Raw genomic sequence first — 25617 nt, forward strand, 5'->3', positions numbered from 1 at the left:
AGTTTCTTAGAAGTCTTTGCTGAATAATATACATTTCCTGTATATGAAATCATAAATATTTCTTTCTGAGCGCCTACTTATCTAGGTTTTGTTTTTCAGCTTTCAATACAGTATTAGAGGAGTCTTTTACTGAGTGAGACTTTTACTGACTAAGACCTTTGTGTCCTGGGATTTGCAAAGTACAGTAATATTTTTGTTTGTTTGTTTTACCAGTTAATAATCCTTGTGGCACCAACAATGGTGGTTGTTCCCATCTTTGTCTAATAAAAGCTGGTGGTCAGGGTTATTCCTGTGAATGTCCCGATAACTTCATGATAGTCCAGTTTGGCAATACAGCACACTGCCTTCCAATGTGCTCTAGCACCCAGTTTCTCTGTGCAGACACCGAGAGGTAAGTCCACTGCTCGTCATCTTTTCTGATGCCTTTTTATAGATACATTATAGAATTTAGACTCTTGAAAAGGGCATGAAACCAGGTATTCCTCCTGCTTTTGCTATGATTCTGTGATGTGCTAGCAAAGACAAAGCCAGGATTAGACAGGCTTCCATTTTGGAAAAATATTTGTAGATTCCGTGTTTAAATGATTTTTTTTTCTTCCTAATATGGCATTGCTAATGTAGCAAAGTTCGGGTTTTTAGAAACGTGTAAACGCCATAAACCATTTCCAGTTGAAGTCACAAACCTGGACCTTTCTCTTGTTTTTTGACATCTTTTGCAATGTATCTCTTTCTGCCAAACGTGCTGTGAATGGCCCAGGAAAGCCAATTAGCTGATTTGGGGGCATATTTCTAACCCTTTTCTCTGAGACAAGTGCACTGGGGGGAGAGGAATGTGGCCTAAGAGCTGCTGTGTTGATGTTGTATTGCTCTGGAACCTGTGAGGCAGTTGTCCTTACTGGGTGGCCTTTTGAAGCAGTACTACAATGATGATTCCTAGTGAAATTCTTGTGCTGAAGTTCAGGTGAATTATTAACATGTTACCTGATTAAAATCTAATTGAAGATTGATTCCACAAGCACAAGAGATGGTTGCCACAAATACACATTAAAATTCAATCCTTATTAATTCATTTGCTGTGAACTTACTTCTAGAGGCCTACCAGTATCATCTGTTTCTGGAGACAGTCTTCTGGCATATTTCATTAGCATATATGCATATACGAAGCAGAAGACGTGAAATTCAAGATGTCTTGGAAGTTTTGAGAAATAAGACTGAGATGAGATTGTCTTATGTGATGTAAAAGGATGGTCATTTATCTTTAGAGACGCTTCCTCAACAAAGAAAACGTTGTTTTCTCTTTGTTAGGTGTATTCCTATCTGGTGGAAATGTGATGGACAGAGGGACTGTCGAGATGGCTCTGATGAGCCCCCTACCTGTCCACACCGATACTGCCCTGTTGGTCAGTTCCAGTGTAACGATGGGAACTGCACAAGTCCACATTTCTTGTGCAATACCCAGTCAGATTGCCATGACAGATCAGATGAAGATCCTGTACTTTGTGGTATGTTACCAGTAATAATTTTAAGTGAGTTTTTCCAGTAGGAAGCATGTAAACAATAAGTATTGTTATCATCCGCTTTTTACAGATGAAGAGGTTAGGTAGGGACATGCAGGTCCTAATTCTCTAGTTTTGCACCTACTAGAGCAATATACCACAGTGCAAAAGCAGGGTAGAGGAGACCAAAAAAGTATAAAATGTAAATGTTTTCTGTACCTTTAAGTTAACTTGCACTGATGTAAATTACAACCTGAGCTACTAGATACTGGAAGTAGGACCCTCTGTATTTTGTCCAGAGTAAAGCTCTGATCAATATGAGGAATATAAGCCTTCCTAATGCACAGATCAGTCCATCAGGCATGCTCATTTTCCCCATATTCTAGAATTTTGCATGATGGGATAAATTAATTTCACACTTTACATTGCACAAAACCCAATGCATGTGGGAAGATTGTTTTGGAGAGCTGTTTATGATGGCAGAATTTTGGCAGTAGAGCCTAATTATGCTTGTGGAATAATGTTATTGCCTTAGAAACCTGTCCTATTCCACATACTTACACCTAACTTTAAAAGCACATCCTTAGTCTTCTGCTTGTAAATAATGTACTTCTGGCAGTTGCAAGCATAGTAAAATAAAGGAAAAAGAAAACAGTGTGGTTGTATAATTGATAGTTTCATCGCCGTTCATAAGCAAAGTGTTTCTAACAATGACAAATGTTCATTTTACATGAGTTTCAAGTAGCTACACTTTTAAGTATGGCACAGGGGATCATTTAATAAGTATAAAGTGGCAGCTGCATAACGTCACTGATTTTGATGTACTGCATATACCTAAAGTCAGTTTAGGTCTATATCATTCCTTCTGCTCATCATCATGTGTGTGGGAATAGAATCCCTTAGTCTAGAAAATGTGTGGAAATCATAATGTATTATTTCCTCCTGAAGAGTTTTTCAGTACTTGTGAAATAGTAGTAGGGTAGTGTCCGGTGAAACATAGAAGTCTAGAAGCTTTGTATGAAGTCCTATTTTCATAGACTTCCAGATCTCCCCCAGTTCACTGGTACCACTAACTTTAGTGTAACAAGCTTTACCCCTGGGGACAGAGGATGTACATTTATAGGTTATGGAGCTGTTATTAGCATGGTCTTCTATGTTTTCTGGCGTGTTCATTCATGCTCAGAGGAACAGGTGTATCAGGCAGTGTGCACCTAAGTTGATAGCATGGCCAGAATAAGAATGTCACATAACTCCTCTAAGAAGTAACTGGGAGCCCCTGTCTCAATTGTATTTAAGTGCTGGATTTACTCCTCTCTGCTTTAGGAGAAGGTAGTATCTGCCTCATTCCTAGAAGAATGTAGAGCCTTAGTGAGCTTGACTGAATGCCTGTGGGATATGTGCCATGTGGCATTAGAAATCTGTACCTCAACTGGGCAAGTAAATGCTAATGTTTTAGAGTTTTACTGACTTTTTCTTCCAATTTGTGGTATAGACATGATAAGTGCCCAATTGATCTAAGGCTGCTGCAGCAGACTATTCCTGTAAGTTTCAGCATTCTAATAGCCAATTTGTATTCTTTCAGCTAATCATCAGTGTGAAACCTATCAGTGGCAATGTGCCAATAAACGATGTATCCCAGAAGCCTGGCAGTGTGATAGAGAGGATGACTGCGGTGACAACTCGGATGAAGATAGTACTCACTGTGCAAGTAGGACCTGTCCCCCAGGCCAATTTAAATGTGACAATGGCCGCTGCATCCCAGGATCCTGGAAGTGTGACGTGGATGATGATTGTGGCGACAACTCTGATGAGCCGTTCCACGAATGTAGTAAGCATTTAGCTGGAGGAAGCTGCCTAAATTATGGTGCACCGAATGCAAAGCAAACTGCATTACTTAATTTTTCTGAGGGTGAAAACTTATTGGAAAGGAATGTTTTCTGCAAGTTGCTAATATGCAGTAAACAGTATTATGAAACATAGATTCTATGTGGATAATGCACTGCTTTCTCATTCGTGAAGGTGAAGAAGCTCGCTTATGCTGGCTGGCTTACCAAGAACTGATAGTGTCTGACTCTGACCTCCTTGAATCTAGCAGTTTCATGTGCTTGGTCCCTAAAAATATTCTGTGAAAAAGATTATATGCATATATGATCAATTGCTTGTGTGGAAGCAGGGAATGCCGGTTCGCCAATTTTTACCTTAGAGTGTGACATAGGTCATACTTTTTACGAAAACAGTTTCGTTTCTTGAAGCTGAAGTTTCTCCAGATGATAGGCACGTGATTTGGAAACAAAAGTTACAAGCAGAACAAATGCAAAAACACAGTCTAGCCTACATTTACCAGTGGTGCTTTCCTATGTGCAACATGCATCTTTGAGTCACTGGTCATCTGGAAGAGCTTGGAACCAAGCTTTCCACAAGAGGACAAGTTGCCTTCCCTTCCTTCCAGTTTTGGGCCTCTGTTGGCACCATTACCAGCACTAAATACTTCATGGAAAACCACATTGAATATGTTTTGAATTCGTCATGGGTTTCTAGTATATGCTGAATACAAGCAGCATGGATTGGAAAAGATATCACAAAATGTATATTTTACTGTCTCTTTTACAACACTGAAAATAGCAGATAATTCTTTTTAGTAGAAGGAGCTGACTAAATTTTGACAGATTTTGAAAGTCAGAATAGCAAGTATGGTTTTTCTTGACAATTGCCTCTTGTGTTTCAGTGGGCCCTGCTTATCGGTGTGACAACCACACGCAGTTCAGCTGTAGAACCAATTACCGTTGCATACCACTGTGGGCAGTGTGCAATGGGAATGATGACTGCAGGGACAACAGTGATGAACAAGGCTGTGGTATGTCTGAACAAGGAGGTCATTTCAACATAATTTTGTACCAAAAACATTTATTCAAGTTATAAACGCCTTGAGTTTCCGAAAATCTTTTCAGTAATAATGTACCTGGGATTTTTTTATTTTATGTCAAGTAATTACCCTGGTAGTTATTTGTCTTCAGGAAAACCTCTATGTGCAGTGATTCATTGTGCAGCTCACGTTTGGGAAATATTTTGCTTGAGCTGAATTATTATAGACTATTAAAACTGTCACTGTGTTCTACATTTACTTACCTCTTGTACTGCCAAAACCATCAGTAAGGGAAGTATGATGGTACTTTCCCAGACCCTTACATTTGTGTTGAAACCTCTCATACACTTTTACACAAAGCTTAGAGGACATCACATCACTAAATCAGAACCAGAAAAGACTCAAAAGTGTTAACACTCTGTGAGGGCAGGATGCCTTGTAATTTTTCTTCTCTGCATGTAGAATTGTAAAAATGTATGTCACCAAAACCGTGCTCCTTTACTCAGAAAATAAATGCTTTTCTTTTCTAGGGCTCTTTATTAGTAGGCTAGTACAATCCATTCATTTTAGTAGTCGTTAACTTAATAAGTTACTCTTTTGTGGATGGAGCAGTTGCTCCTGTGAAAACAGGATAGAGGGTGGGATTTATTAGGATCACTCATTCTGGAATAGTGGCACTGTAAGGATTGATCCCTCTTTTCCTTTGGTAGCATGAAGTTTATTTCTTTGTGTCTCCATCTCAGTTCTATATCGTTATTTCAGCTGTTTCTTAATCACTCTTCTAGTACTTAGCCCAGTTTTTGTCACAAACATCTCTGTCTACTTCTATGTGCACTACATCTTATTCAAAGACTATGCTAATGTGTGCTGGTCTCATGTTTTGTTGGCAAACTGTGTACACTGCAGAAGAGATGACTTGCAGTCCTTCTGGAGATTTCCGTTGTGACAATCATCGGTGTATCCCACTGCGCTGGAAATGTGATGGAGATAATGACTGTGGAGATCAGTCTGATGAGCGCAACTGCAGTGAGTTCTTTTTTGACTGTCATGATATAGTTCAGCTTTTGACTTAACTATCCTTCTATTTCTTATGAGAATGGGGCAGACAGATCTCAACAGCAATCATTTGGTGCTTTATTGTACAGCTGTATTTTCTTTGCTGGCTATCACAGTGATGTTGCAAGGAAGCATTTTTGATATGTAAAAACACTGATAAATCCAGTCATTACAATAAAACAAATTCCTGTTTTCCAGTAGGAAGTGACATTTGAATTCTGCCCTGTGTGCAGATGTAGGAGTATATAGTTTCTAAAGCAACGAACCTGGATTTTTCCCGAATTGGAATAAAAATTACTCCTGTGATAAAACAAATACTTTTTCCATGTCAAGAAGGGACATAGGTTGTTGAACAAAATGCCAAGAGTATGGGGACAGGCTTTTAAAATATCATTCCGTTTTAATGATTATATAACCTTATCAGCTAGTACAACTTCTGTCTGGTCTAATGAGACAGGTGTGGATGTTTAAATCTATAGATGGGAAACTTTACACATTTGTACTTTCATTTTAAATTAAGGTCCTCGTGAATGTACAGAAAGTGAATACCGTTGTGACAATTTGCACTGCATTCCTTCCCGCTGGGTCTGTGATCATGATGATGACTGTGAAGACAATTCAGATGAACGTGACTGTGGTGTGTATTGTCTGGATGTGACCTTTTACATGTTCAGACTTTTGTTTCTAAAGCAATAATTTTTTCTGCAAAATGATCTTTTATGGGAAGCATCTTTAATGGAGTAATGTTGACTAGGTCACCAAAAGTAGCAGATAATATTTTAATCATCTGGGATGTTGCAGTCTTCCGTAGGATGATCTCAAAAAATAAACACTTTATATGGATTTGAATGAGGAGACATTTCAACAGTTATTTCTGAATCTTTTCAGAGCTAAGAACCTGCCATCCTGGTTATTTCCAGTGTAATAGTGGACACTGTGTTGCAGAGCGCTTCAGATGTGATGGAAATGCAGACTGCCTTGATTTCTCTGATGAAACAACTTGTCGTGAGTTTCAAGCTTTGCAATCGGTGCTCATTGAGCTCACTTCCAGAAAGACTTGCACTTTTCTGTCTCTTTAAGTGAGATTGAGATGACTCCTTAGAGGTACTGAATTCTGCAACACTCAGTGATGTCAGTAAAAATTGAGGAGTGTAATGTTTTGAATCAGCTTTTTAATATATGAATGGGTTGCCTTCTCTTACATTAATTGTAAATGCAATCATAACACTAGGAAATTAATATGTTTACATGGTCCAGCAGAAGATAGATGTATGATTGAATCAAAATTCTTGACTATTCCCACTCATGTTGCAAGATCCACAGTTTCCAGTCGTACTGTATTCTAAAAAGGTTCTGTAATGGAATGGGTTTTTATAATACTCAAAGGAGTGTATGGAGTTTCCTAAAGTAGCAATGAAGCCAATGAAATTAAATACTTTTCTGTTTACATCTTCCTTCTATATATTGACCTACTGTGAAAAAATGTCTTGGAATTTGCATCGTGATAGTTAATCTGTCAGAATTGTGTTTACACAATATTTGGCTTTTCTTAAGGGGAGGAAAATGTGTATGAGAAGCCACTGAAAGGGCAAAGATATGTTTTACTTATGTGGATTAGGACAGTTGTGTGGTTTTTCTTTGATCTAGTTCAGTTTTTCACAGATTCAACAGATTTTTATTTTTTTAACCTATGTCTAGGTACTTGGGTCATTCAGGTTTGGTGCCAGTGACATTATTTACCTTTCTTAACTTATCTAGCAGTAACAGGTTCAAGCAACATTTGTTAAATTTGTGACAATTTATTTTCAGAAGCTTCTGGGAATGTAATTTATGTTGTTTCAATATTCATTCAAACCTGAATTACTTACGTTGTGCTTCCAATAAGTCCTTCGTCCTTGCAGGCTGTTGCTGTAGATCTTTGCAGTGCCTCATACTGCATCTCCTACTATGGAGAGAAGAGTATTTTAAAAAAATAATATAGGATCAACCTGAGTCTTTTTCAAGGAAAACAAAACAAAACAAAATTTTCATTTAATATATTTTCTTTCAGCAACACGATATCCTAATGGTACGTACTGTCCACCCATGTTGTTCGAATGTAAAAACCATGTCTGTATCCAGCCATACTGGAAATGTGATGGTGACAATGACTGTGGAGATGACTCTGATGAAGAACTTCACCTTTGCTGTAAGAGAGAAAATGTGTATTAAAATAAAAAAAAACCACTGTAATATAATATATAATAAAGAGAAGAAATAGAAAATAAATTGTAAATATTTTCATTTCAGTAGAGATTCTCACTGACTACTTTCAGGATGGGTGCTGAGAATTTTGCTTCATATGCAAGTTCACTTCATCCTCCTATAGTATGTTTCTCATTGCAGATGTTTATATAAGTGGTTACAAAAGCAGGGAGAACTATATCAAAGAGCTAAGAGCAGTACTTTACGTTTTCAGGTGGAATGTTTAAAATAAGAGCATCAGTTGCATTTAAAGATACAATTCAGATAATTTATATTCTCAAAGGTGAGCCTTTAAAGCTGTCCGTAGTGTCGGATCATCTTTGCAAATATGGATGAGGAGTCCTGACCTTAGTTGTTAAATAAATAAATAAAATGAGGTGTTAGAAGTGTAATGCAAACAATTCTTGTTAGTTATGAATTAAATAACCACTTAATTAGCATTTTGGATTTTCCATCAGTGTACTTCATAAACAAATCTAGAAACCTCAGTATTATACATAGTTACAGCATATGCCTTCGGCCAATGATAATGCACTGTCTTCTGACAAAAAATTTATAGCGGCCTGATATATGATCACCAAAATGTAGAGAAAGTTCTTTTGGGCCTGAATGCCCCCGCAATATCTTCTAAAATACAGGAAACATATCAAAAAAGATAAAATTGACCAGGATAACTCATGACTCAATAGCATGAAGTATCAGTGTGATTGACCTGATCTCTGTGGTTTCAGTGGATATTGCTTGTGAATCTCCGTTCCGTTTCCGATGTGAAAACAATCGCTGTATATATAGTCATGAGCTGTGCAACCAGGAAGACGACTGTGGAGATGGCAGTGATGAAAAAGAGGAACACTGTATGTATACACAAAATTTAGCAGCAAATAGGAGATTCAGTAATTCCGATGTGTTTAATAATACTGAAGGCCTTCAGAAATGTCAAAATCAAACATAAGTATTTGAAAACTAAAGCTCAGTATGAAATAATTTGAACTGTAATTATTGATACTATGTGTTCACAGGTCTCTATGTAAGTAGCAAAATTAAGCAATGATTTGCCTGAAAAATAGAGTATGGTTTTCAAAATCAAATTGTGTTTTATTATGAACACTAGCTAAATTGTGTCTGCTTACTATGAAGTCTGAAATAAGAAAGAAAAACGTGTTTGGCTGTATCATAAATAAGGATTGGATGGATATTGGACATTTTTTAAAAATAGATAAATGGGTACTTCTGAATTCATGGCACTGTTATGTATATAGTAAGAGTCAATATTAAGGGACAAATCCTGCAGAAGCTCTGTTAATATTCAATAGGGTTTTGCCCTCAGATATCTGAGGTAGTTCTTACTGACTGTGTTGATTTTCATATTATATAGTTTTATCATATTTTTGATTACTTATTAAGCAACCAATAAAAGCCAGCTTATTTGCTGGCTTTATTGCAAATTTTTCTTAAAATTAATATTTTACTAATAACTCAACCTCTTGAAGTCTGCAGCAGATGTATAAAGTATGGAGTTAAAGGGTATTAATTAGTTTGCACTATTAAAAAAAAGGTTCAGTCAACTATTAAGAGGAAGCTTCTAACTTCCACCTCCATAAAATGGAAAGGGCTTCTTCAGTTCATTGGGATGTGACTAGAAGTCAGGAGGCCTTGCTTAGCTTTATGATAGACTTCCAATGTCACCCTAGTCATTATTTTACCAGATTGCATTCCTCATTAGCAACGTGCAATACTGCTGTCTGTTGGTACTGTGTAACTGAAGTTGTGATAGAGGAATGTTTCTTTTCTCAACTGTAGGTAGAGAACCAACCCCAAGACCTTGTACAACTGAAGAATTCAAGTGCAGTAATGGAAATTGCATTCCTCTACATTACGTCTGTGACAATTATGATGACTGTGGAGACCATTTTGATGAAATGGGCTGCAGTAAGTAATAACATCAATTGAATAAAAAATTACAATGCTATTGAAATAAACATTTCTGAAACCGATAACATAACCGATTACCCCATGCTGGGATTATCTGATTAGCCATGCATGACAATATAATTTTTTTTTCTTTCTTTGGGGGAAAAGCCCTAAGAAATTAAGTGCTCTGAACAATCTTTTTTGGGCTTATAGCATTTATGCATCACGAAAAAGGGTTTGATCTTGTTTTTAATCTTGTTTTGAGATGTGTTGCATTGTGGAGGCAAGAATACCCAGATAGTTAAATTGGAATTGCCATAGGCCAACCTACAGAATTATTCATGGGCAGACCCTGAAGCCATAGAAGTTGCTCCAGCCCTGTTGAAACCAAAAATATATTGAGATGCTTCTGTTGTCTTCTTTACAGACAGAACACAGAAGTCTATAGGGACAGCCATTACTCAGGCTGAGGGCCCTCTGAGTTCCTGTGTGCATGCACAACTTTTATTAATTATGCCTCATGAATCTACTAACAGCCATTTAGATGCAAAAACTTTGACTTGAACTTTGACGTGAGAGACTATTCTGATGAAATCTGATAAAAATAAAAATCTAACTCTCTTTATATCAATGTATAGAGAGTTGTAAAGTAATAATATGAGCATGTACTTGCAATTTTAGTTTGCCAGGCTTCGATGGCTTCAGGTGGAAAGTGTGACAAATAATGCACTAGTGAATTATGATCCAGCATGCTTGCAAAGCACAAATAGCTTGTAATACTATAATGCAGTCCATTCTTAAGTAGCTGTTTCACATACTATCCTCGATGGTCTCTAGATAATATAACCTAATGACTTGATGAAAATATAAAAAGGATCTGAAACAGTGCAAATCAAAGAAACCTAGCAGTCAGCATTCTACCGTTTGTGGATAGATATGAATGCAGGTCAGATGATAACGTTCACAGTCTTGCCAATATCAAAAGCCTGAGATGTTGAGAGAAAAGCTCTGTATGTGTCTACACAATGAATTTATGCTTCTACATATATATGAAATTGAGGTGTTTAAAATTAATTAGGACTGGGATGTATATGTTATAAAGGAGATAATGAGCTTAATGTCATGTTTTTGTCATACATTTCTGTCTTTTTTCATGCTGTCAATAAACATATATTATTTCTTTCCTACTTAGATGCAATCTGAATTTTAAAGTACTTTGTATATATGTAGAGTATGTCAGAATCAATATAATTTTATGTGTTGTTTGAGAAGAATATAATTTTCTATTTGATACAGAATATCTATTATACCTCACTTACCTTTTCCATTATAGGCATTTCTTTAAAGGGCAGCGCATTCGGTGCAATGACCTGTATTGACTTTACTAGGCTTTTGATTAGGTACTGGATGAGTATGTTGTGATCTTCTCTAATTTCCACATATAGGTAATATGTGGTCTGTGGCACATATGGTAGTAGTTGAGAACACTTCTTGTTTAAGTGATAAGAAAGGACTGGGTAAGAAAGAGGTTGGTTGGCAAAGGTAGGGGTTAGTCATGCGTCTTAGTTTCTGCAATTGCTGCAGATTCTCTTAAGGAAGGTGAGTTGGATGTTTATGGCTCTTACTCTGACCCCGTTCACCTACTTCTATAGTGAAACTATTCTTAGTTGAAAGTTCTTTTGACTGACCTTTACCACCCTTTTTTAGTTTGCCTTAGAGAAAAGATGTTCACATTAATTGGATTTCACTTAGGAAAAAAGAGAAAGAAAAGTAACATTATCCATTGAAAATGATTTTCAAATAGACAATAATGATCAAAATTACAACCTCCTTATCACTTTATTATCACATCACATTTTTTTTTAATGGTTATAATTGTCTAATTCCTACCTTTTTCAGATCCTGGAACAGAACGAACCTGTGCAGAAAATATCTGTGAACATAACTGTACCAACTTGAATGAAGGAGGCTTTATCTGTTCCTGTAGACCAGGGTACAAGGCCAGTGAAATTAACCGAAACTCCTGTGATGGTATTTTCATTCTTCTAAACATCTTCTCACTGATAAGTGTTCAGTGACCTGTCACTTCATCATTGTAATATGATTACTCACTCCTGCATTATAACAGGATGTTCGTACATTTACCACATGCTTCTTAAACCATTTTGCTGAATCATGTTTTCTAACATGCAGGCCTCATTCAATAAAGAGCTGGCTCCACAGTTTGTTTATTTATTTTTTTAGGCTTTAGTTAGCTGTGGGTATACGTTCTTGCTTTTTGGTATATAGGTTTAGTTGTATCTTTGCAATTTGAAGGATGGAAATTTGGTATTATTTTTCCTTATTAACAGAAAACTTACTGAAGGTTACACTCTCATTTGGTCCTGTTTCAGAACAGACCTTCAGTAAAGGTTTATTGTGCCATGTTTTTTCTTGTTTATATGCAGATAAAATATGGAGGAGTTTACACAAAGGCCATTGGTGGTGATTATGCAGTATAGTGTGGTTGTGGTTACCATTTCAGTATATTTTGACAAGATCACTTCTGTTTGTTGCTCCCAGATCTTGTGGACAATTTGTGTAGCTTTATTAAACATGATCAAAGGGCATTCCTCCTTGTCCTTCCTGCTGATATTGTTTGTTAGGGACTAGGTATCTGTGCTTCAACATTTCAACAAGGGTTGCTCTTGCATCTCATTGTAGTCATGCCTCATCTTTTGTCTTTCCTTGGTGATTTAACACAAAAATACGCAATGAAAAATATGTCTCTTAAAAGCAATCTGTTGAACAGAAGCTATGCAGTTGTTAGCAATTTATAGTTAAGACTTATGTTAAACATTAAATAAGTGATGAGAAGTTCTGTTAGAAAACTAAGGCTGATTTTAAAAATAATTTATTATCACTGATCTTTTAGCGTATGTGGGGAAGGGATGAGTCCACTGCTTCATGGAGTAAAGATGGCCAGGATGTGGAAGAAGAGATTAAACTCTAGGTATCTTTTCTCTGCTTATGTGTAGATATCAATGAATGTGAGATCTTCGGAACATGCACCCAGGACTGCAAAAATTCCAAAGGAAGTTATGAATGTTTCTGTGCAGATGGCTTCAGATCTGTGGGTGATCAACAGGGGAAGCAGTGTGCAGCTAATGGTATGTTAACTGACAGCAAGATTGATTGCTACCTGTAAAGAGCAAGTGAAGTAGAGCAACTTAATGAATACAATCATCTCTTTTTATGGAAGGGGATAACGAAAACCAAACTTTATTCTGTAGCATAACATTATCTGTGTATTCCACCCATTCCGTAATCAGGAAGAGAAATGCTCATCTCTGCTTCCAATTGTAAACATTAAAAATAATATTTTGGTTTGGATCACTGCCTTCCTTTCACCTGAAATTTTCTCTAAAACAAAAGACTGCTTATCCTGTGGATGTCAGCAGAAGGAAATTAATGCTGCCTATTCCTGAAGTTTAGGTTTTTGCAACAAAAGAATGCATCAGAAGAAAGTCGCATTAAACTGGTACAAATCAAAGGCACTTTGATGGCAGGTTGCTTATTCGTTATTCATGGACTGATGCACACAAACAGAAGGACTTTGGCCCATGTTTAACTTCAATCATTAGTTTTTTTGACATACCTCAGTGCAGTGACTACAGTGTGTGACAGCCATTGAATAGGTAGGTAGTTGATTCAGAAGATAATAATAGTTGAGTAGTAATAATACAGAGCTGAAGAAAAAATTGACAACACAGTAGTATTATATAAAAGACTGAAACAACATCATATTTAGGGAAGTACTTACGCTGTAGCTGCTTTCAGAGATGCATGATAGCAATACGGTACCTGGGCTTCTGCTTGACAACTTCTTTATGTGCTGGTGTCTCAGATCTAGTTCTTCAAAATCTTTCTTCATAGGTTTTATTCAGGAATCATCTAGGTATTCTAGACGTGTAGATATTTTCAAGGCTCAGTGATAGAAGATACCATGATTGTAGCTGATAACATTGTGAAATTGCTTGTGCCTGAAGTTCTACTTCTATCTGTGCCCAGAACCGTATCACTCTTCGTAGTACAAGCTCACAGCACTCATAAATGAGGGCTTTCTTTGCCTGTGTCTGCTGTGGGCCTGATAATCAGGCGTTTTCAGAAGACACAGAGAATATCAGGTCTTTTTTTGTTGTAATGGCATATATATTGGTAAAGCTACCAATTTCTGCTATAAATTGTATGCTTATTAGAGAATGGAGTCACTTCCCTTATTGTTCCATAGTTGCGCATGCCTTAGTGGGAAAAGGATCTGTATTCAGATAAACACTTCATAGACTGAGGTTTATTAGTTGGAAAAGGCACTGGTAAATGAGGTATTCTTTTCCCAGGTGAATACCTTTTCAGTTCTTACAGGTTTTGTGAAGGTGTCCGTGACTCCCAGCTGGACTTTGTCATTGACAAAAGGGCTGTACAATTGCATGTTCTCACCAGCAGTAAGCCAGCTGGGACTACTACTCCAACTTGACTATAATCAAGTTATTAGAGTACTGAGGCTAACCTCAAATTAACCTGTGGTCAGGTAGGAGAGCGTTCTTCTGACTATAGACACATTGGGTAGAAGAACTGAGACAGCTTCTGGCTCAAGATACTGGCAATTTATTTATGGTGACCAAAATTGTTCCCAATTTGGCAAGGTGGTTAAGCTGAGCTGCACAGTGTGTAGCTGCATTCTATTTTTGAGATGTGAGGTGTCAATATGCCAACACTGTGATGTTCCTACTGTGATTTTTAAGGATTTTTGCCTTAGTGATTATGGCTGCAGAAAGTCTATGGTGAAAAGGACAATACTATTTTCATTGGTAAGCATGTCCAGTGTTTTTAATTAATTTATTATTTTTTTTTTTAAATTAAAAAATAAATAAATTAAAGCTCTGAAGCTTTAGAAGTGGCCCTGTGTCCTTTCTGCCTCTTACTCAGTGAGAACCTGTGAAAACACGAGTTTAGTTTTAAATGTAAATGACTTTTATCTGTTTTTTTTTTTTCCTAAAAATACACGAAAGTAAAGTTCATTATAATTTCCTAGGTAATCCTCCATTGTTACTGCTGCCAGATAATGTAAGGATTCGAAGATACAATATCTCATCAGAACAGTACTCTGACTATATCGATAACCAGGAACGCATCCAAGCTCTGGATTATGATTGGGACCCTGAAGGAATAGGCCTGAGTGAGTATATGTAGAACATGAGTACTCCCCCATACAGTAGTTGGTTTAAAAAGACACACGTCAGTAGCATAGGTATTTAATTTATGTTGGAAATCAAAATCGAACTAGATTAGCTGGCCATGTCTTGTCTGAATGTGCCCATCCCCTCTACTTGTTTTTTCAGCATCAGTGTGATTCATTTTAATACTTTGCTTTGGTGTAGCTAGTTTTTGTTCTGGTTTTCCTTTTGTTTTGATATGAGTTCAGCTGTGGAATTGTTGCTCTTTAGGATTATGCAATAGTAGAGGATTGCTGTGAACAAACCCCTTTCTTCTCTTCTGTTTCTGCCAGTCCCCAAACCTTGATTCAAGTCTTGAAAGAACTGATCTAAACTCAAAATCCTGTGCAAAGGGTTCAAAGCTAAAATCCTCTTCTCTTGAAAAATGTAACACGTTTCTTGATAATCTAGGCCAAGATGATTTTAGATGTGCATCTTAACTATGATAAATGGCTTAAAAATATGTGCAGTAACACAATGTAATTAAACAGAATATTCTGCATTTTTATGAATTTAAAAGTTGAACTAGCCTCTTGACATAAGAGGCTCAGAAAGATTAGGATTTTCAAAAAATGAGGAATGACTAGACATTAAAAATGATCCTTGATTTGTTTTTTAAGGTATTGTGTACTTCAGCATTCTGGGGCAGGGTTCTCAGTTTGGAGCCATCAAACGTGCCTATCTGCCTACATTTGACAGCAGTAGAAACAATCCTACAAAGGAAGTTGATTTGAATCTCAGATACATAGTTAATCCTGATGGGTTGGCTGTTGACTGGGTTGGAAGGTAAGTGCACTGAGAAGCTAGAAAAATGTTGTAGATTGAATATGTCAAAGGTTTGATCAGGCAGTGCAAAATCCATTTTTTTTTCCTTATGAATTCTCTCTGTCTCAAGATATTTGGTCTCAAAATATCTGAATAAATAAATAAATAAAAATTGGTAGTTCAAAAGCCTATAGTAAGTTCTGTTTGCGAAGACAGCAGTTAATAGGTCAAATGCGTGTTGCTGACCGCACCATGTATTCTCTGAGGAAACATACATTACTCCACAGCTGGCAGATCAGTTGTGTGTCAGTTAGGTGATAATATGCTGGCCTTCATGTCAGAAGGATTCTTCTTTTAGGACTCAGGTAAGCTTTAGAGAACAAGCTTTCACTGCTGTTGAAAGGAGACCTTCCCAACTCATAACTGAGTTTGTGTCTTACCTTTGCTCATTTCTTATCAGCCTTGTGCTATATGAGCTAATCCCAAAGCAAAGCTGCTCTTTTGTAATTGTCTGAAAGAAAGTTTTTCCTTTCCTCCCTTTTTTTGACCATAGCTCTTCTTTAGCTTTTTTTTTTTTTTTTTACTTAATCCAAGACATTATGAGATGATCACTGCTCATTTTCCCTTCTTTGGAGAAGAGCTGGGAGAAAGATGGGCATAACTTTAGTGAGTTTGACTCAGACGTTGATGGTGTCATTTTTTCTTCACAATGTAACTCTTAAAGGTTGTCCTGGACAGGCATAGCTGTAGTTCATTTGATATAATGTTGAGAGGACTTTGATGTTTGTAAATAGTCACTGTGAAATGTAGTCAGAATTCTGAAGTTGAATGGGCAGATGTTATAGAGATGAGTCAGTCTTCTGAACATGGTTGACAAATTTTGGATGTTCCTGAGGGTATTGTCAATAGGGTGAGGAAGAGTGGTGTGAAGATCATAGTAAAGCATGACTTTTCTGCAAAAATGAAAACTAAAAGAAGGAGCTTAGGCATCTGCTTTCCCTGTATTACATAGTTATCAACTATGATTAGTAATGTTTATATTTTATATCCTCAGAGTATGACTGGAAGGTGCTTAAGATCTGGATTGTAGCTAGGTGGCACTTAATGCTGAATTGTGATGATGGCAAAAGGCATTTTTTTTAATGCTTCAAGTGTATGAGTAGGCAAAGATTGGAAAAAGACTTCTGTTTCCAGTTCAGGGTCTGATACACAGCTTTTATTATTGAGATTCCTTGTGTTAGGTGATGTATGCTATGTTAGGTGATGAGTTCTATAAAATAGTTAGGGAGTTGCTCTTAAAGTATGTCATGCTGATTTCTAGAGCAGAATAAAGCCAGTCTGGCAGGCTGAAGCGATTCACTAGCCTGAAAAATTCTGCCACTCACGACAAGTGGAAAGTTACGTCTTCTAGCATTTCTTTTTTAGTTTAAGATATGTGTATTAAAGCCTGGGCTAACCTCCAGCTTTCAAGTTATTTCGCTGTTAGCTTTGTGAACGTCAGGACATCTGAAAACCGAATGTCTCTGAGGACAGAAGGGAGTGTCTGAATTTCAATTCACAAATACAAATAAATTCTATCGAATGTATTTGAAATCTCTATGGTTACAAGATAAAGAATAGAGGATATATCATGGTAAGGCTAGCATCTTTAGTACTGCAAACAATGTTATACTGAGTCCAGAGCAATGTTGATAGTTTTATTTATTTTTTTAAATCAAATTTAAGTGTCTGCACATGATATAAAAACTGATATAGGTGTTTTGAGGCACTTAGTTCTTCTGCCTATCTGCAAAATAGGAACTGTAGTATTATCTCACATTGCCAAGATACCTAGGGGATAACTTATTCCATCAGAAGGCAGTGTGTGATTAGTGAGTAGATACTACTGAGTGAGTTATGTGTATTATGTAAGATGAAAACAATATAGGCAAGATGATAAAGATAAGCTAAGTCCAAAGAAGAATGGACCAAGTGCCCTATTTTTAAGGGCTAAAAGCATTTGCATCTAACACAGTAACTATTCATTAACATTTCTGTGAGAAGACAAAAATGTAGAAAGAAGCTGTGGACGAATAAACTGGATAGCATCAAAGTTGACCCATAAACTGCATGGTAGATAAATTTTTATTTGTAATGAACTTGATTGATACCTGGAAAACTGAATCTGTAAAGATGCTTATTAGCCTTCTCTGGTACTTAAAAGTAACAATGAAAGTTCTCAGCATCGTTTCAGTGATGGTTATTTGACAGGGAACAGAGGCAGCTACAGAAACTTTCACAGAGGAGAAAACTAGAGAGTCTGTGGATCACATTTCCTAGACTCCTATATCTAGGAACTGGATGTTCCAGACTGAAAAAGTTCAGATGTAATCAATTCTGTTTCATTTTATTAATTTTGTTTGGTTTTGATGTAGCTTTTTTCTTGAAGATTTTTTTATTCCTCTCCCACGTATAAGCTATTTACTTTTGGAATGTTCTGTTTTGTTTAATTCAGACATCTTTACTGGACTGATTCAGGGACTAATCGTATAGAGGTGGCAAAATTAGATGGACGGTACAGAAAATGGCTTATCTTTTCTCTACTGGATCAACCAGCAGCTATTGCTGTCAATCCAAAAAGTGGGTAAGTACTTCCCAGAATTATTTTCAATGCCATTCAGTACCAAAACCCCACAATGGTAAACTTTACAGTAAAGAGTATGGGAGTGCTTTCCTGATCAAATACAGGGTTTTCCTCTTACTAATGTCGGGAAATTTGTATACATGAGAACATATTTTAGGTTTATATTTTGTATAGGTGCTTGCATTGGTGATGACACCAGGTAGGCCAAATAAAAATCTCCTTTCTGTAATACTGTGTGCCCACCAAATTTCTCTGTTACAACCGAAATAGGGAAATTGATGGCAACCTCTACTGGCTCCAAGTAGTACAGAAATACCCACTTTCATTGGAAAACAATGTAAATGCGCGGTACATTCAACAGCTGTGCTTGGTCCATCTTGTATTAAATGATGGATCACAGGATGTTGTGATATGTGCATCTCCTGGCTGCAGTGAAGCAGCACAGTTTCTTGGAGTCACTTGGGCTCTGCAGCTTTTTCGTGACTCATAAATGCCCAGAATACTCAGTTGTTTTTCTTCTACTGAGAATGAGAAATTGCCATTGAAACCACTCTCTTTCCACATAAGGTCACAAGTTGCAAAAATTCTTGTTTGGTATTTATCTTCTGTCTTTGAAACATGCTTATTCAGTTAACTCAGCATGACTATGCTAATCTCACCTGCAAAACATCAAAGGCTGAGCAGCTTTATGTTCCACAACTAACCTGTTCCATGAATTTCCAATGGATGATTGTGGCAACCAAATTCTGAATTATGCTAAATTGCAGTTGTGTCCTTTCAGGTTCATGTATTGGACTGACTGGGGAAGGCAGCCAAAGATAGAACGTGCCTGGATGGATGGACAGCAAAGACAAACTTTGGTCTCTGAAGACCTTGGCTGGCCAACAGGTCTTTCTATTGATTATTTGAACAATGATAGGATCTATTGGAGTGATTCTAAAGAAAATATTATTGAATCTATGAGACCTGATGGGACAGACAGAACCGTAGTATTACATGGAGGTAAGAATTTACTATGGAATCCATGTAGTAGTAACCAAGGTGTGTGCTACCAAGCACTTGGTTTTGATGTGTGGAGTTAGATTTTCAAGAGCTTTTCAAAGTCTTGGTAGTGTTTTCTCCTCCTTTATACAGGGATAAAGAGCACACCAGCTTCAGAGCTCTTGATGCCTGGGTATTAGATTCCCTGAGAGTACCTTACATGACAAACCTAGGGACCTTGTGGAAAATTGGATTCTTGCTTTCTTATGTATATTATTAAGTGGTCTGCAGGTACAGCAGCATTAAGTGGTCAGCCATATGATAATGTATATCTACAGCTATAAATGTCATAAAATGAAAGATTAGATGATATAATTAGCTGAAGAAGAATAGCAGTTGTTTTGCTCCTGCTAGAGATGTGCTTGCTGACAGTCCATTGTTTGGTTCCTTTGAGAAGTAGGCAGTCCATACAGCCTTGATGTCTTTGAAGGCCATTTATATTGGATAGCTAAAGAACGAGGAGAAGTCTGGAAGAAAGATAAATTTGGAAGTGGAGAAAAAGTGAAAGTGTTGACCGTAAATCCGTGGCTTACTCAAGTGCGCATCTATCACCAGCATAGATACAATCAGTCGGGTAGGTAATCAGCATCCTGGATGAGCCATTCACTGCTAAGAGATTGAAGTTGGTACCAATGTTTTCAAAGAGCTTAGTATTCTAATAATGTGTTTATCAGCACATGATAATATGTATTTCTGAAAATTTGAGAAGAAAAAAAAAGGGGGGGCATGTCTGGCAAATATTTTCTACATACACAAAATGAAATCAGTAATGGAATATCACACTGCTCTTCAGAGTCTTTTAGTAACGGATCATGGCCACGTTCTTTCCCTTCTTACCCTCCATCTTTGAACTGTCATAGAAGTGGCAGTCACAATATGAGTTTATCCTGGTATATAAAAAGTGTTTTTATTTATTTTTGCAGCCCCTGTGGGGGACATTTCAACTATGACATGCCTGCAGTAATCACAAGAGGGATGTCCAGAGGATCATACAGCATACACCCCCTTTTCAAACATGTTTTAGCTTTCAGAATCAGAAAGCTCCCCATTGCTTACAGATGTTCTGTTTCTTTGCTTCCTGGTGCTCCTCTGGCTTTCAACAGCCATGGTCTCTCACTTAGGAAGAATGCAGACAAAAGGCTTTGATGGAAATGTGGTGTTTGGACATCACTTGTTTTAAAAAATTGATCTAGACTTTAGAATTTTGGTGTTTGATATGGAATCCCCCTGCCATATCTCAGGAATATTCTGAATTGCTTCTTCAGCTGCCTTTATCACACTTTTTTTTTTCCCCCAGTGCCTAATCCTTGTAAAGATGTCTGCAGCCATCTCTGCTTGCTAAGACCAATGGGATACACCTGTGCTTGTCCTCAAGGGACTCGGTTTGTAGAAGGTAGCAGCACAGAGTGTGATGCAGGTAAAACAATTTGTGAAACTTGAAATGAAAACAAAGGAAATTTTGCTTTCAGAATGCAAGTACTTTACTGAATCAGGCATATGGAGGGATGACCTGGCTGATGGCTTTTATTCTCATTATATAGTTATCATATACTGAATAACCTTTTAAGCACTAGAAGTTAGTGCTTGGTTGTTGCATTGCAGCAGAGCCCTCACAGAGTTTCCAGGAACACAAAGAATATAGAATTGATCAGCCTTTCCTGAGAAGAAAGTACACCACTGCAAGATTTCTATTTCTTTAGCATTCTCAGATTACAATGATGTGGATGGTATCCAGTATGTCCTTGTCCTTGCAACATTTCTCTAATAATTATATCTTACAGCATTATGTCAGGCATCTTTTATATGGCTAATCTTCTCTGAATTCTTTTTGTATTAAAAGATAAAATTTCATAATTTTTTTTACACAGCCTTACCTCTGTCTGACTTACATTTTCTTAATAAGTGATGATGCTGTTTCCTGTTGCCGTAAGGTGTGAGCTGCAGAGGGAGGAGCTAGTAAACTGATGTAATAGTAATGGAAGTGTACAATACACTTTTAAATAAGGATCAGTAACACTGTTGATGGAATTTTCTATTTGCTGTTTATTGCTGTGAACTTCCTTCCATCCACTGTTTTTCTGCATAAATAAATGCATCACAGCTTCTTAGTCCTCTCTGTATAACTCTTCCATCTGCTTGAATCAAAGAGTTTGGGCGAAGGAGGTGAAGTATTGCTGCTTTCTGAATAGACACCTTTGAAGGGCAGTGGTGGGCTGCATTGCACAAGCAAAATAAAGTGATGGCACATATAACTGAGTTACTTCTGCCTTCTTTTACTGAATAAGCCATTATTTTCTGAGAAGAGGTTTTACTTCAATTAAAATAAGTTGATTTGGCAAAAAAATAAATATAATAGCAGCAAATATGTGCAAAAAAAGCAAAGCTAATAATGAAGATAGTCTGTAAGTTTGTATACATAAGGCCTGTGGAAATAAACAAAATTTTCTGTGATATAATTTATTTGGCTGAAGATGTCCTAATAACCTATACGTGGCTTTCAATTTTTGCAGCTATTGAATCCCCTCCCACAATGCCACCAGCATGCAGGTGCATGTACGGAGGAACATGCTATATAGATGAAAGTGGTCTTCCGAAATGCAAGTAAGTCAGTATGTTGTTAGGGTAGTCCTGCATCAGATTGTGCTGATTTAGTCACACAGAACAATTCAAGGCTTTGAAATGTGTTGGAAATGCTTCAGAAGATGCTGTACTTTGGCAACAGTATGTTGGTAATAACAACAGAAAAACACATAGGAGCATAAAAATATCAGCAAATAAGTGATGCATCTGTTGGGAAAATGTAATGCAAACAATGTAAAAAAAAAATCAATGCATCTGTTTGGGGAAAAAAATTGGGGCAAATCTGTATGAAGAGTAATACTCAGTAAATGTAACTTGGAACAGCCACTAGGGGCCACCAATGCGCCACTGAAATCAAATCTTTTGCCTTCAGTGACTAGCTTTTTCTGACTCAGCACTTATTTCCATTTTTAATTCTAAACGGATAGTAGACATTATCTTTACAGTCAGTGAAACATATCATTACTAAGCACGGAGTTAAAATTTATGGCATGTGGATAAATATTACAGAATATAATAATAACACTGAGATCCTAGACTTAAAAGTCAGTCATTCAGCTGTTCTACTTATATTCACAGGTGTTCTTATGGCTACACTGGGAATTATTGTGAAATAGGATTGTCAAAGGGAGTGCCTCCTGGAACAAGTAAGCTTCAAGTATATATTACACTTGATATTTTGAGCTAAGGATGTGTAATAACTCACTATGATACCTTTGGAAGGCCAAGCTTTTAATTCTCTGGGATCTTTTTTACAGTCAGCTATGTTTGCTTGAATGTTTGCTTATTCTTCTGTCTTTGATAGCAGCAGTAGCAGTGCTGTTGACAGTCATACTAATCATTATAATTGGAGTGTTAGTGGTTGGAGGCTTTTTCAACTACAGACGAACAGGCTCTGTTTTACCAGCGCTTCCCAAACTACCAAGGTATGTTTCAAAGGCTACATAGCTGGAATGGCTGAACACTGAAAATATGTTTGTGCCTAAGTATTTCTAAAAAATTCACATTGTTTGTCTTATGCCAATTCTGTTGGAATATGGGAAGTACAGTGTTGCAGCAATTTGATTGGATTTTTGATTCCAAGCAGTAACATAGCAGCTGTTGTCAAACTCTTCCACATTCCAAATTAGCTTTTAAATAATGAGAACTAGAGAAAATTGTTTACCTGATCTGGAACTGGATGTTCAGTTCAGAAGGATACAAAAGACTATAATTACATATGTTTTATTTTGTTTTAAAATTGTGTAGTAAGACAGGTCTGGCAAGTGATCTTAACATTGGGGGCTGAGCTCTTCTGCAGTGCTATATTCATCTGTTTAAAAATACATGGAGCAATTGTGGCGAACCTTTGTTTCTGTGTCTGAGCAATCTGGGCTTTTTGTAGGTTCCTGCACTCCTAACAGTCATAGCATACAGTGAAAACCATCTTTGTGAAATATAATTTAAAAATATTTGATGTTTTAAATCAAAGGATAATGAAGTAAAATGACTTGTAATGGTTTCAAATAATTTGTTTGGAAAAAGATGTTACAATGTGATGCTTAAAAATTTTTATTTATCTTTAAGCCAGTTATGTGTTTTTAAAGTCATAAAGCTACATCTTCAAAGTCTTTGCACTGATTTCACAGCAGTAACTCTTAAATCAATGTGATTAAATTATTGTAATCAGTCATATGGATGTAGTTATACCTGCTTCCTCACTCAATGACTACACTGAATAAATTAAATTTATGAATTGATGTGGTAAAATTTGGGCAAAATTTTCATGCAAATCAACCCTACAGAACAAAGAGTTCATAAGAGATTTTTAAGCTTCTCACTGAAATTCCCTGCTTTCTGCTTTGCCAAAAGGAAATTTTCTGCATCATCAGACAGTGAACAAGTAGAAATTGTAATGCGCTGGCTCAAAATTTACTGTTCAACTGTACTTCTCATATAAGTGAGGCCATGTGAAATGGAGAGTTCATTTTTTTCTCTGTGAGGCTTGATTCAGTTTTTGTTTCTCCCATAAATATGCTGTAGTGCTGCCATTGTTAAGTCCCTCTTCAATCTGTTAACTCGTCCATTTACTGCAGAGTTACCTCAGGCTTAGCTGTTACCTTAACATGGGACTTCTCTATATATGAGAATCCTAGACTGAAGTTTTTAAAAATTGAATCAGCTGGTGCCTAGGGGAACCATCTGGTAAAGTGTACACACACAGCACCAGCTGTAGACAAGAGTTTTAGCGCAAGCCACCTCCAGTGAGGACACACAAATGGAAACACTATTTCAATCGTGCTGTCTTCCTTCAATTTAGGCAAATTGGGCAAAAGGAATTCAAAGGTTAACTGCAGTGGACGTGTTAGTTGCATGGTTTTGGGAAGTTCCATGCTCAGAGTTCTGGTAGAAGGTCTGCTGTTTAGCTACTCACTACTACCTTTGGCTGCTCCTATTATTTTGAACCTGACAGTGTTCCTGTTCTCGTGTTTGTATTTCTCATGCAAACCTAATGTGTAGATGTGCTCACTGTAAATCTCTATGCAGATTGAACATTTGCATATATGAAAACAGTGTCATTTAGGTATCTTCATGATTCGCATGCATAAACATCTTTAGTATATGTGTTGTCAGAATTATATCCACACATTTGTACAAGCTATTGCAGCTTCATTTTTATCAGTTTCAATGAACTTGAACTTCTGAGTGAATTTATACATTTGTCTGTAAATCAACATTGAAGTAAGAGTAGTCAAAATGTAGTTAAATTTTGAGGAACTGTAATTTCTTGAGCCTATCTAATGCCTGCGTGGGCACATAAAAAGATATTTGTTATCATTCTGAATGGGAAAACAGGTGAGAAGAACTGCTGAACTAATGCTGGAATATAACTGCTTGTGCCGTCGTTAGCTTGCTTATAGCCAGCAATAATTCCAAGTGACATCTATGGTTTAGAAGGACAACTATAAGAAACTGTTTTTACAAGCTTCCTTTCTGTATAATATGTTCTTTTTTTTTCTTTTTTTTTTTTTTTTTCAGTTTAAGTGGTCTTGTAAAATCTACTGAAAATGGCAATGGGGTAACTTTCCGATCTGGAGCAGATGTGAGCATGGACATAGGAGTCTCTGGTTTTGGAGGAGAATCTGCTATAGACAGAGCAATGCAGATGGTAAGGTTTAATTTGGAAATACCTTTTTTTTCCCAATTGTGTTCTTCTAATGTCATTTTTTGCTGATAGAGGCAAGTCTTTTATGTAAAAAACATAGTGAGATGATGTGTTCTAGAAAAAGAAATGAACATTAATAGATAATTTCCTGAAATAAACTTTTTTAAATGAAAGCAAGAACAAATGCAGGCTGTTCTTAAAAAGATAATGTGACTACCTTTCTCAAGATTTTTATGGTAGAAATTAAATCTATTGCCTGCTTTACTATTTCAGCATATTGTGCGAATATACAGGGAATTAAGTAGGCAATTAAAAATAGTGCAACAAGGAGTTTCTCGAGGATCTTTGCGTTCTGCAGAACAGGTTGAAATATGCAGTTTTCAAATTCATATTGTATGTTTTGGAAAATTCAGAGGTAAAATTCAGGCCTAACCACAGGATGTACTACTTAGCACAGCAAATTACCAACTTGGACAGTTTCTTATTTTAGCAAGTTAAAGCAAATCAGGTTTAATAATTTGGGGGACATCATCAAGTGTAACTCTGTTTCATCCATGTTTTGTTATACACATCTGAGAAATAGCACGTCTTTGTGTTTCCTATGCTGTATAGTTTTTCTGTGGGAAAAGCTATTCCCCATT

At 36.8% G+C, this 25617-nt stretch overlaps 1 protein-coding gene across 1 annotated transcript in view; it reads left to right on the forward strand.

Moving 5' to 3' along the window:
• The window catches only part of LRP2 (LDL receptor related protein 2), a 118204-nt gene that overhangs the window by 85978 nt on the left and 6609 nt on the right, over positions 1 to 25617 (forward strand). The window contains 22 exon segments of the mRNA XM_040562367.1: positions 214 to 391; positions 1306 to 1502; positions 3079 to 3324; positions 4222 to 4350; positions 5266 to 5385; positions 5936 to 6052; positions 6304 to 6420; positions 7466 to 7603; positions 8391 to 8513; positions 9460 to 9588; positions 11470 to 11601; positions 12588 to 12719; positions 14642 to 14785; positions 15443 to 15608; positions 18082 to 18210; positions 18992 to 19212; positions 19649 to 19825; positions 20549 to 20668; positions 21762 to 21852; positions 22411 to 22478; positions 22637 to 22757; positions 24850 to 24979. Of these exon segments, the coding sequence (XP_040418301.1) occupies positions 214 to 391; positions 1306 to 1502; positions 3079 to 3324; positions 4222 to 4350; positions 5266 to 5385; positions 5936 to 6052; positions 6304 to 6420; positions 7466 to 7603; positions 8391 to 8513; positions 9460 to 9588; positions 11470 to 11601; positions 12588 to 12719; positions 14642 to 14785; positions 15443 to 15608; positions 18082 to 18210; positions 18992 to 19212; positions 19649 to 19825; positions 20549 to 20668; positions 21762 to 21852; positions 22411 to 22478; positions 22637 to 22757; positions 24850 to 24979 (3125 nt within the window).

Source organism: Cygnus olor, chromosome 6 (assembly GCF_009769625.2).
Source record: "Cygnus olor isolate bCygOlo1 chromosome 6, bCygOlo1.pri.v2, whole genome shotgun sequence".
Lineage (NCBI taxonomy): Eukaryota > Metazoa > Chordata > Aves > Anseriformes > Anatidae > Cygnus > Cygnus olor.